Source organism: Haemaphysalis longicornis, unplaced genomic scaffold (assembly GCF_048455015.1).
Source record: "Haemaphysalis longicornis isolate Haplotype H1 unplaced genomic scaffold, Haemaphysalis longicornis Haplotype H1 scaffold_118, whole genome shotgun sequence".
In the NCBI taxonomy this organism is placed as follows: Eukaryota; Metazoa; Arthropoda; class Arachnida; order Ixodida; family Ixodidae; genus Haemaphysalis; species Haemaphysalis longicornis.
Window position 1 is genome coordinate 560,387 of NW_027526223.1, and position 12,737 is coordinate 573,123.

The following is a 12,737-nucleotide window of genomic DNA, read 5'->3' on the forward strand; positions in this document are numbered from 1 at the left end:
TTTGTTCTTGGCTATTTCCTTTTTTTAACACCCAATTTATTCGTTTACTCCATTCATTCATTGCGCCGACAGGTGGCGCTCTTATCTCTTCGCTCTTATCTCTTCTGCTGCCATCCTGTCCGTCTGCTCCTGCTGCGTTCACTGTGTGCACGTGTAGAAGTTTTGTAGTATGCCTTGAAGGTGAAAATATTGGTGTCTGTAAGTGCGAACGGGCCCAGAATGTCAGAGAAACCGAGAAAAGGAACAACGCCTGCATCGCTGTTGTGCGGTGCGAGAGATAACTCGGGGAGGAATAGCAGAGCGAACTTTTTCCTCTTCCTAGCGGACGGCTGGTCAGCACACTTTTTATTCAGTCAAACTTATGAGGAAGCAAACGCTATCTTTAACAAAAAAGCTGCAGGGAGAACCGAAAAATCTTCTGCTGTTGCTTACAGTGAATTTCTTTTCGTTTGGTACAAAGCATTTTTCAGTAATGTTGTATGCATGGGAAGCTACTGGTCGACAGTTTGTGGTACCGGGGTCTTAGCGCCCGGCCGCGGCTCCCAAGAAAGACACCGAGTCCCCAGAAACCACACCTTTAGTCAGCTCTGACCCGAACCCGTCCGGAGACGTCTGATCTTCTCCAAGCCCAGGCACGCACTGCCTCAGTCCCTCGTCACGCTCCAGCGCGCACACGCTGCGCGTGCCCCGAACAGCGTCTTTCTCCTCTTCTGCGCGCCGTTCCCACACTCTCCCCCCCTCCAAAAACAAAGTCAAGACTCGTCGGGCATGTCGATGACGTGGTCGGCCGGGAGAGGGTCGCGGAGGAGGTCCGGGCGGTGGTGAAGCAGCAGGGCAAAGGCAGCAGCGACTGAGTCTTCAGTTCGGGGTCCTGCGGAGGCCGACGCTGCAGCAATGGCGGCAGCCATGCAGTCACGGTGCAGAGCACCTGCCAGGTGCGTGGGCACATGGATTTGCGGCACCCGGCAGTAAGGGCAAATGCGACGGAGCTCCTCTGCCGTATAGATGGATGGAGGTTCCTGGGGATGTCGATCCGAGAGTAAACGGCCCCGGAAAGGCTCTGGGATATCGGCCGCGGGATCGCTACGTTCAGGACGGGGCTGGAGTTCCCAGGGGAGGCGGGACACCCAGCCAACCGAGCGATCTGCCTCCACGACCGTTCAGGTGGCGACGGTGCGAAGTGTTGGAGGGCGGTGACGTGGCGCCCGGGGAAGCCAGGGATGGAAACGGGCCTGTGCGTACGCAGAATGACCCCATCCCCGAGAGGGCCCAGGAAGATTGCGTGGTGGCGGGGGCATCTACGAGAGCGTGCAGAAGAACATACAAACAAAAAATATTGAAAGGGGACAAAAAAGAGGAAGCCAAGCTGGTACTACGGAACAAGTGAACCCCACAATAACCATAAAGGACTGATCAAGGCTTTACAGAAAAGACAGGTCAAGAATAAACAGAGGAGAAAAAAGAAAATGTGTATAGTAAAAGAAAAAAAAACTAATTCTGTTATTTCGCTAGCGCCCATACGCAACGCTAGGCGAAGGCGTCCTCTGAAAAGAGAAACATGATCAGTCCGCATGGTACCGTTTAAGGTCGGCTATATTAACCGGGCCTGCATGTTCACCGGTCCTGTTGTGTCGTAAAAGATACGTGATGGAAGACAGCTTCTCGCTTACGGTAAAAGGGCCCTCCCATTTAGGAGCTAGCGACGCGGAGAACTTGCGTGAAGCGTCGCTCAGCGGATGAGTGCGCCGGAGAACCATGTCGCCAACCGCAAGCTGAACATCTCGACGACCCCGTTTGTACTGCTCCGCCTGCTGGAGACGAGCAATATCAAGCTGCTCCCGGGCAGCCTGTATAGCGTCACGCAGGCGCTGGCGGACGGCCACATTATGAGGCGACATACCAGAACCCGCGTCCGTTTCTGGAAGTGTCCTGTCGAGAGGAAATGGCATCTCCCGACCGTAATTCAGATAAGCCGGCGTAAACCCGGTTGAACGATTCACCGTGGTGCGAGTGGCAAATGCAATCTCAGGCAGCTTACCATCCCAATCCTTGTGTTGCTCCGTATGAGCAATTAGCATCGCCTTGAGGTTGCGATTCACACGCTCAGTTATGTTTGTCTGAGAGTGATAGGTGGTCGTACGTTTGTGTTTCACGCCTACAGCTCGGCAGTTGTACTCAAACAATTTGCTCGTAAAATACGTAGCATTATCCGTTATGAGCTGTGCGGGGAACCCAAAGCGCGAAAACACTTCCATTAGGCACCTCCATACATTCGGTGTATTGACGGTACGTAGCGGGAACAGCTCTACCCACTTCGTGAAATGGTCCGTCACCACAAACAAATAACACTTCCTACGCGGGCTGCGGGGGTAAGGGCCCATGATATCGCAAGCAACGATTTGCCAGGGGCTCTTACTCTCAACAGACTGCATCAATCCGGGCGGGCAACCGACTCGGGGTTTTGCTGTCTGACACACGTGACAGCTCCTGGCGTACCGCAGCACATCCTGCCTCATTCCCGGCCACGTGACAGTCCGACATAACTTCTCATAAGTTTTGCTGCCAGAGCTGTGTCCAGCCAGAGCCGAATCATGAAAGTAACGGATGAAAGCCCTCCGAAGCTTACGGGGTACAACAGCGCGGAATGGGGAATTAGCTTCTTCATCGTCCTGCGGGATATACCGTAGCAGGAGACCGTCTTCCGCCAACACATATGTATCAAACTCACCGCTGTTGCTGGTGGGAGCTGCGCCCTGTGCCCCGACGTGCTCAATGATCTTACGGCAGAGTCCGTCGGCACGTTGCGCCGCGAGAAGGTCTGCCCTGCTCACCAGTGTACCCCAGCGTCAGCATCCACTGCAGCCACCAGCGCCGGCGCTTCCGCGTCCGAGGATGGCGGCAGGGGCGCGCGCGATAGCGCGTCAGCGACTTGGTTCTGCGAACCCTTCCTGTGCTGGATAGTAAAATCGTAGCGCTTTAGCGCAAGCACCCAGCGCGCAAGACGACCAGCAGGGTTCTGCAAACGCTGCAACCACGTTAATGCCATGTGGTCTGTCTGAATGGTGAAAGAGGCACCGTCAAGATACATGTCAAATTTCTTTAGTGCAAACACAATTTGCAAACACTCACGTTCTGTGACCGTGTGATTGCGCTCAGCCGGAGTGAGCGTATGGCTAGCAAATGCGACCGGACGGAGAACGCCCTCAAACTCCTGCATCAGCACTGCGCCCAGTCCATAGTCGCTAGCATCGGTCTGCAACACAAATTATTTGTTAAGGTCCGGTATCCTTAACGCCGCTGTTGTCGCGATTGCGCGAGACAGTGCTTCAAAAGCTTGCTGCTCAGCCTCTGCCCATTGCCATTTCACGCCTTTCCGTAGTAGCTGGTTCAGCGGACGTGATAGCTCCGCACAATGAGGGATGAAGCTGCGGTAAAAGGCTATCATGCCCAAGAAGCGCTGCAAGCTCTTAACGTCACGCGGGCATGGATACTCTGTAATTGCTTTCAGTTTGGCATCGTTAGGACGAAGCTCTCCCTTGTCCACGACAACGCCGAGCAATTCAACTTTGCTTGTCGCGAGTTGGACCTATTTAGGATTGATGGTGAGACCGGCGCGTTTCATACGGTCAAGCACATCTCTGAGATGCACAAGATGCTCCTCAAAGGTGCGCGAAAAGACGACGACGTCATCCATATAGGCCATCGCGTACTTATAACGTACATCGTCAAGGACGATGTCCATTAATCTTTGAAACGAGCTCGGGGAGTTCTTCAGCCCAAACGGCATGCGCACAAACTCGAAAAGACCCCTGTAGCATGTGAAGGCGGTTTTAGGAATATCACCAGGGTGCATTTCAATTTGCAAAAAGCCGCGTGAGCAATCTAGAGTGGTAAACACGCGGGCACCACCAAGCGAGGAAATGATAGATTCTACGGCAGGAAAAGGATACGCGTCTTTTACAGTTACGTCGTCGAGACGACGGTAGTCCACGCAGAGACGCACACTGCCATATTTTTTTGGCGCCAACACGACTGGAGATGCATGGGCGCTCTGCGACGGCCGCACAACCCCCGTGTTCAGCATCTCGTCAAGGGCGACATCCAGTTTCGCCTTCTTCTGCATGCTGAGCGGCCGTGGATTGCAGCTCCAAGGAGGGGCGTCTGCCGCGTCAATGCGATGTTGAAGGACAGTTGTCCGCCCAGGAGCCTCCGTGAACATTTCGGCAAACGGCTCCAGCACATAGGCGAGCTGCTCCCTCTCATAGTCACTGCAAGGACACTCCTCAAGCAACTGCCTGATTCGCTCAGGCAACACCGATTTCGTTGCGACTGCGGCTGACCTTGGCACGCCACAAAAGGTATCAGTTCTGCGTCATTGCCCAATCTGTAACCACCACCCGCCAAGTCAAGCAGGAGGCCCTTGCGAATAATGAAATCCCTGCCCAAAATCATGGGCACCGCCAAACCCGGGCAGTACGTAAAGCGCTGCCGACACCTTCTGCTTGCGTAAGAAATGCGCAAGCGCACAGCACCACGTGCTTGAACAACAGCACCATTGGCCACTTGCAAACGGGTGCTGCATTTGCGCAACTTGACACCACGTGCTCGGCAAAGTTCAAACACTGTATCGCCAATTAGCGACAAACTGCCACCAGTGTCAATCAAGGCGTCAATGTCCGCTCCAACGACGTAAACAGAAACATGCGGTGCTATGGGCTGTGCCGGCGCTTCAAAACGACAAGCAGAGGGTAAAAAACACAAGTTCTCGCCGTTCGTCATATCCGGAGCCCATAGCGATGCTTTGGTGGCCATTAGCATCGCGGGCCGTACTCGTTTCCCTGATGGCTGTTGATATTTTGGCGACGAGCCATCACCTCAGGACACTCCCGACGGAAGTGTCCAGGCTGTCCACATCGGTAACAGCCGCCAGCTTGATTTCCATTGGGCGCGTAGCCCCGCGACTCTCCCGTCTCGACGACCGGACGAGAAGGACCTCTGGAGTTCAGAGGATTTCGTTGCCGACCCCCAAGGGAGAGACTCGGGTCGGGGAGCGGTGAGCCTGCCAGTAAAGAGGGCCTGTTTTCCCAACGCAGGAACCCTGGCTCTAACCACTGCGGGGAGTTCCCGCCGTGGGCTGCACCATCTAGTGGTCTTCCGCGCTCCAACTGCCTGTCGCCAAGGGCAGAAGGACCTCGTGCGCGGGGGGAATTCAAGCCCGCCGCTGCCGTACGCGGCTGTGGACTTCGCTGTGGCGAAGTCTCAAAGGTGTCTCTCCATGCGCAAGCTGGCTCAAGTGCCTCCCCTACTGGCGGAGGGGGTACATAACTCAGCTCTGATATCAGAGCGTCCTCGATTGCTCGAGCTGATCGCGCTATCTCCTCCAAACTGGAGTAATCACGACCGTGTAGGAAAGGTCGGAAGCGCGGATGGCAACGCCGCAAGACGTGCTTTACCATTTCTGCGTCAGACGCACCCGGGAGAGCTCGCTTGAAGAGCTCCTGGATAGCTCGAATGTATTCGAGCAAGCCCTCGCGCGGGTGCTGCGTACGTGCCTCCAGCTCACGGCGGATGCGGTAGTCGTAGTCGGGAGGCAAGAACTCCTCGCGGAAGCGTTCCTCGAAGTCGGCCCAGGACGCGAACGGGGTCTGGAGGCGCCACCAACGACCAGCCGATGCCTCCAGGGCAACCGGCAGGACACGGGTCAACACGAACTCGTCCGAAGCACCCGACGCTGTCTTGTAAACATTGAGATCGCTCAGGAAGTCCGCCACGGATTTGAAGTCGTCATAGCCCGTGAACCGTGGCACTGCGAGGCTCGGGTGGAATGCCGGCACGCGCTGCAGCGCCTCGAGGCTCGTGGGGGGCGCATGCCCGGAACCAGCGGGCCCCACCTGCAAATTCTCCAAGCGATTAACAAGATTCTCGCAGAGGCGTGCGATCGGGCCCAGGGTAGCGACGGCCTCCGAGGCATCCGATCCAAAGCCAGCACCGTGAGGGTTGGCCGAGAGGCTCCATCGAGCAGAAGGCGTGGCTGCACCCCGGCGAGGCCTACGCTCCATGATGGAATCCGGTGCACCACGAAACGAAAAAAAAGGCACACAGCGATTACCGCCGCCACGCTATCACAAGGGAAATGCCACTGTTTGCGAGAAAAGCGACACAAAAAACTCCAGAGAATTACCGGGGAATACCCCAGACACCAGCGACGCGAACAGCGAACGCTCTAGAACAAAGAGGAAGAAGACCACAATGTCTTTCCCGAGAACCAACGGCCGGCCCCACGTTGGGCGCCAAATGTGGTACCGGGGTCTTAGCGCCCGGCCGCGGCTCCCAAGAAAGACACCGAGTCCCCAGAAACCACACCTTTAGTCAGCTCTGACCCGAACCCGTCCGGAGACGTCTGATCTTCTCCAAGCCCAGGCACGCACTGCCTCAGTCCCTCGTCACGCTCCAGCGCGCACACGCTGCGCGTGCCCCGAACAGCGTCTTTCTCCTCTTCTGCGCGCCGTTCCCACAAGTTTCTCATGCGACGATTAATGCCACCGGACACGAAGACGAAAATTTTGCTTCGGTATCGGTTTGGTGAGCGGTGGCTCTTCATTTTCTTTCCACCAGAGCAATTCTTCGAAATTGTGTTCACCGAATGTGCCTAAATACTTCTTTAACAAACTAATTCGGCTTTAGATCATTCCGACGATCAGTTTCTTATAGTGACATTACCACCTTTGAATGTTTGTTAACACGGAAGAAGCTCGCAAAATTATTTACGTGGCAGCTGAACGCTTGCATTCCGTGTTACGCAAAGTTAGAGTTACCTGCACGTTGGCCCAGCTGTGCTTCGCTTTTTAGCCTGTGCTAGAACATTTTTTGTACCTTGTTTGGACTCTCAACATTTTTTTCACTTTTACGTGTTTTTTATTGATCCTGATGGTGGTATTCGATTTTCTAGGTGTGAAGTATGGCTGAATTACGCGGAAAGTTCGCTAGCTACAAAATGTTTTTTGAGTTAACAAGTTTACAAGAATAAAAATATGGAACGGTTGTTAATGGTGGCGAAATGTGGTGGTTATCTCACTTCATTATCATTTTATTATTGAAGAACGCGTGTTTATATGAAACGTCGTTACTGTAGAATTGTATTGTGTACAGCAAATGAACGTGGCGACCTCTGCAGCAATTTTCTGTATACGATGAATTGCAAGATATCTGTTATGTTTGCGTAACCGACACAGAACGCGGACGTTTGTATTTACTATACGAGATACACAGCTCTATGCTATTGCGGCATGTATTGAAATTCGCTTGCGATGCGTTGCTGATAAAATCAGTGAATAAACCACATTTCCCGCCTACTCCTTTTTTTTCCCAACCAAAATTGCCACGCTTCAGGGCGTGCTTGCTCGCGCTTATTGAACTAAGAAAGGTTTTCAAACAAATGTATTGTGCTCGTGCTGAGAGTCCACGCCAACGAGCAACTGAAAGCTGTCGAAGACAAATAACAAGATGTGCAGCAGAAACAAAATCCAAAAAGAACAATGCAAGCGGTGTTTGCTACCGCTCGTGGCACACAAAGACAGTCCCGCTAGTTGAACCCATTGGAGGCTATTGCTTGTATTCACTGGTGAGGTGCGCATGCAGGCAACCGTGTGAGTGCACCGCCACTCACTACGTCGGGCTCCGCGGGATGGCGGTACTTATCCGTGTTATACTTATCCGTGTTAAGCACATGGCTGTGTTTCACGTTAACAAACTCTACCTCACAGATCGCAAAGTATTGTCTCGAGTCCAATGTGAGTGCGATTAATAACATATCTGTTGACACCACCATTGAGAATCGGGTTGAGACGACGCACGCGGGTGTTTTTTTTTATTCGGCGTGCGGGTGCAGCGACCCAAGCCACGCCATGTCCGTGGCACAGCGGCCATGTCTGTGGCCATTCCCGGTGTTGCCAGGCGAAGAAATTCAAAGCTAAACTTTTCAACGAATACCACCTATACTCGGCATGGCATTTGCTCCTCGCGCATCAACAAACGTGTTGCCATAGCAGCATCAGTGATTTTTGTTATTTTTTGTTTTGACAGTTCGGCCTACCTAGATCAAGGGACAAATTGGCGCTAGTGACGCAATTCTCGGATACCTGGGGGTATACCAGTTGACCTAGCCGTGTTTTCACGGGGCAAGTTGCTTCACAAAGCTTTGGAAGCTTTTCGGGAGCTGAAAAACCCAGTTTTACATTGCCGCGCGCACCGATCTGCTCACGTCTGTGGGATAAGTGTTGTACGAATGGAACAACAGCGATTTTTCATGTGACTTTCTTCTTCATGTTAACATCAGGACGTTCATTTCTCACTAATGGGAGAATAATGGAAAAAACATTTGCCCTGCAGTGCGCGTAGATAGACTGGTGGTGGTGGTGGTAGTGGCGGTGATGATGATGTTGATGATTATTATGATGATGTTCTTTCTCAACGTGCGCCTCACATCACTCAGGAGCTGGTTCGCCACAGAAGTAACAAGTTTCGGTGGACACCCGGCCGTGTTTAAGCGGTCTACTTAGGACCGGAGACTATGCTCGTACTTCTGAAGGCAAGACGTGGTTAGTGTGTGTTTCAGGCACAGTTTCCAATTCCACATTTTATTAGTTTCCAGGGGCCTGAAGAGTGGGATAGCAAGGGCTTTATTGCTCGAGGCTCATATTCCAAGCAGACGTACAAGCGAAAGAGGGGAGGAAATAACAAGACGACGGCGAGCTTGCACGAGCGTTCCTCCGGTCCAGCCTGTCTGCAGGCGGACAAATCAGTGTAACGGACTTTGTAAGGCCACAAAATTAGCTACGCATGTATTTGGGCAGTCCCTGTTGAGGCTCGCTCGTGCTTTCCTCTCTAGTTGGGTCGAGAAAAAAGCCAAAAAAAAGAAAAATATGATGCAATCTCCAACGCATGCCTTACAGCTGAAACGCTTCGAGTGCCACTGAGGTGTCGTCGCTTGTTCTTTTGGGACAATGGGAACAATATTATACCGGAAATAAAAAAACTGCAACCCGGTTAAAAGAAGTACAATCTGTCCAAGACAAAAATCTCCCCAAATTTAAAAAACAGAGAGTAGATCCTCACCTCCAATATAAATGCCGACCCGTCGAGCAGGAAACGCAACTGGCTCATTGCAATTCATACCATATTTATGCGTACACTATGAGCTTTTTCGTCGCTCGTCTAACCTATTTTTTTAGGCTAGGATTCCATTCTCGCGGGCGAGCAGCAAAGTTCCCTTTATGGCTGCAGTGAACTGCGCACGCCATCCAGGCGATGTCCGCGTCCACGTCAGTGCGCCCGGCGTATGTGTGCCGCGTTTTTACGCGTAAAAACCCCTTATTACACTTATACCGAACTTAGGATAAAACGAGCAAATTCAGGTTGACGATCGAGTTCGTTATAAGAGAGCTCGACTGTACAACGTTAACGACACACGGCCTATATCATTGAAAACTAACTCAACAAAAGTTTAGCAGCTGGTCAATCGCAAGGGTCGCCAGGAAGTACAATTGATAACAATTGACAGTGGGTATACTGTCTTGCCCTAAAATACCACCCGTATATTTGTGGTCATTTCAGAAACCTTTATGCAAATGAAGGGCCTCAAAATAGATATTCTTGAGGTTAATGACATCTACATTCTTTTCTAAAGAGGTGATATTAGTTTAACACTTTTATGCCCAATGTTGCTCAGGCGCAGCAACTCAAAAAAAAAAAAGTTTTCTCTCCTACTTTCTGTTTTTTTTTCGACACTTCAACCATCTGTTGACAGATGAAAGTACCCAGTCGGATCTTGAAAAATGAAAAACGTGAGGGCAACATGTACTTCTCTGTGCTAACAAAGCCTTGTTTAGGCCTGTCGGCTCACATCGAGCCCAGGGGCTCAATGGGTTAGTGACACGACAGCAAAATTGTGCAGTTCCGTTTAATACAAAAGATATGAATAGAAACTTTATTGTCATCACATGAACCATCAATCATGCTGATTAAGGTAGCTTTCTTGTTCAATTGATATATGCACAGACAGAGCCCAGTGTTTTGCAGTGCCCAGTGGGTCACTGTGTCCTTCCTAATGAACCAAATTTTTTTCTGACTTGATTTTTGTGATGTGCGAAGTTCTTTTAGATAATTAAATGTTTCCACAATGTAAAACAAAATTTAAAGTTTTGGGCATCAAAGGGTTAATTGTTCAAGGCGTGGGAGAGGCCATTGAGAGACTTTTACTAAATTCCAGCCCAGGGTCTGGTGGTATTAACTGGAAATTATTAAAAATGACTTCAAAAATATTTACGTTTTTTTATCAATATTATTTCAGAAATCATTAGAAATGGGATGCGATACTGTCGAATTGAAGATCGTTAAACTATTCTATTTACATCAGGTGACCCCCCCAGGCACAAATAATTACCGTCCGATTTCATTGACCTTTTGATGCCGCAAGTTGTATGAAAACATTACTTTCACTCAAATAATGCCACACATAACATTCATATGCTACCTTTATCTCTTCCTTACTCACTCACCCACTCACTCACCCATTCTTTCTGTATTACTTCTTGTAGTGGTTGATTCGCCGTATTTCCTTTGCTGTTTTCTTTGTTTTTAAGGCAATCAGGCCCCCAAGAAAGATCCCAGGTGTAGCTACGCACTGAATTTCACCGATAATTTCTGTCCAGCAATGCTCCGCCGGTTCTACTTCAGTATCAAGTTCATGTTTTGCATGAAAGTGAGGGATGACACATGTGGACTCAATCCGAACTTGTATCCACAACTCGGATTGTGCATAAAGGACTGTAACCAAGGTAAGATTTCGGATTCTTAACTTTTGATAATAAGCACAGAACTGATAAATCATTGCCAGGAGGTTAGGACAGGAATTTCAAAATAGATATAGTTGCAGAATAAAATGCTAATTAGGATGAAAATGATGAGAACTGAAAACTGGCCTGCCTAAGCAACGTATAGCTTTAGTGGCAGAGCCTAAGATTTACAGAAACCGACGACACTAACAAAATACATTGCGAAAGAAAAGCAAATAAGAAAACCACAATTTCGGGCAGTGGTAGTGTACATAAAGTTTCATGTCAAATATACACACTGGGAGAAGCTGGCAGTATATTTATTATACATTTCATAAAAACTTGAGTTTGTTATTTTTGAATTCATGCTAGAAATATCACCATGGAATTGGTGGAATGCCGCCGGAAGGTAATACAGTCTTGTGTTACGTCCATACCTTGCAGTGCCACAGGGAATCAAGTAAGGATCTTTTGGTCAGATATTACGCGTACGTGTATACAACAGTTTAAAATTTTTATTCCATGAATGTTTTGAATGATTGTTTTTCGCAACAAAATCAAAGTTCACCATACGTTAAAGGTTTCAACACACCAACCTTATGCTTAATATTTACAGCGTAACTTATGTTCATAGAACATAGAACTGAATCGACCTTATTTACCTAGCGCGTAGCACCAAATATATACACTGTGATCCCGTGTCGAAATAGGCTATAAAGCAAATCACGTACTAGATATTTTACGAACAGACAAGGCCACAAAGCAGGTAATGTTGTAAAGAACACAGGAAACAGACCGAAGTTTTGACAAACGTACGTAGCGCGTTCAGTATAAGTAACTATAAAAAAACATACCAAGATAATTAATAGAAGGCGTATATGACAGAGCAGAGCAAGTACAAGGAGAGCAATGAGAGCCGTGCAGAAACAAAGGTGATCGAGAAAAACTTTGCGAAGTGAGTTATGGTAGCAAATAAGGCGAGTGTTAGCAGGTGTGACAAAAACAAGGTTTGCCGACAACCAATCCATCATTTCCACTACAGCATTTTGCAATATAGATACCGCTTCTACGTAAGTAGGCGTCCCAAACACAATCGTAGTGCCACCTGCGTGTTGATGTAATTAACCGCATACGTGATAACATAAGTCGTTTAGATATAAGATAAATAACAAAGGGTTGAATATTTATCCCTGGGGAATCTCGCACAGTAGAGTTGTCAAATCACTTCGAAATTTTCCCGGAGAGGCACTCTGCCGTGTGTCACTTAAATAGTTCTGAAGAAAAGATAAAAATGTAACACGAAACACTAAGCTAAAAATTTTATTGAGCAAAACAGTATGACAAAAGCTGTAAAAAGCTTTCTTAACATCTAGTAATACACCACAAAACGCATGGTTTTTCTCAATAAAGATTAGTCTCTCCGTCTCTAACTGTCTCTTTCTCTCTCTCTCTCTCAAAAGACTAATTCAGAAATCCGAAAAATCGTCGTGTAGTAATTTTGTGCCACTGTCATGAATAAATGCCCATTGACGTGCAGAGTACATAATCTGCATCTAAGAAGGTAGCCATCGTATTTACCAAATGTTTGTCAAATATTTCGCTGATACATGGCAATATAGAGATAGACCTATAGTTCCCTGTTTTTTGTGCGCCCGTCCCTTAACAATTGTATTAACTAACGCGGTTTTCAAACTTAGAGGGATTTTCCCACTGTATATGATAGCATTTAAAATACATAATGAAACATTAATGATTCCGTAGTTCCTGCCAAGGTAATTCATTGAAATTCGTTCAATTCCCGTGAATTTTCACAATCTTAAGCTCTAAAAATAATTATTAGACGGAATTTGAAAAAAATGGAAACATGTGCAATTCACGATGTTTTTCGGCATATTCCGTGTGCGC

The 12,737-nt window shown here is 48.8% G+C and overlaps 1 protein-coding gene across 1 annotated transcript; it reads right to left on the reverse strand.

Moving 5' to 3' along the window:
- Positions 1 to 752: 752 nt before the first annotated feature.
- Positions 753 to 6,059, reverse strand: LOC144161496 (uncharacterized). Its single transcript, XM_077692162.1, has 2 exons — positions 5,231 to 6,059; positions 753 to 928 (listed from the first exon to the last, which is right to left on the reverse strand). The coding sequence occupies exons 1-2, from the start codon at positions 6,057 to 6,059 to the stop codon at positions 753 to 755; spliced, it is 1,005 nt and encodes a 334-aa protein (XP_077548288.1).
- Between the last annotated feature and the right edge of the window lie 6,678 nt (positions 6,060 to 12,737).

What these genes read in the sequence shown, in the direction of transcription:
- LOC144161496 (XM_077692162.1), bottom strand. Translation starts at nt 6,059, where the DNA reads ATGGAGCGTAGGCCTCGCCGGGGTGCAGCCACGCCTTCTGCTCGATGG. An exon ending in ACAGCGAAGTCCACAGCCGC is followed by an intron (nt 929 to 5,230) that starts GTACGGCAGCGG and finishes CGCACCTGGCAG; the next exon opens with GTGCTCTGCACCGTGACTGC.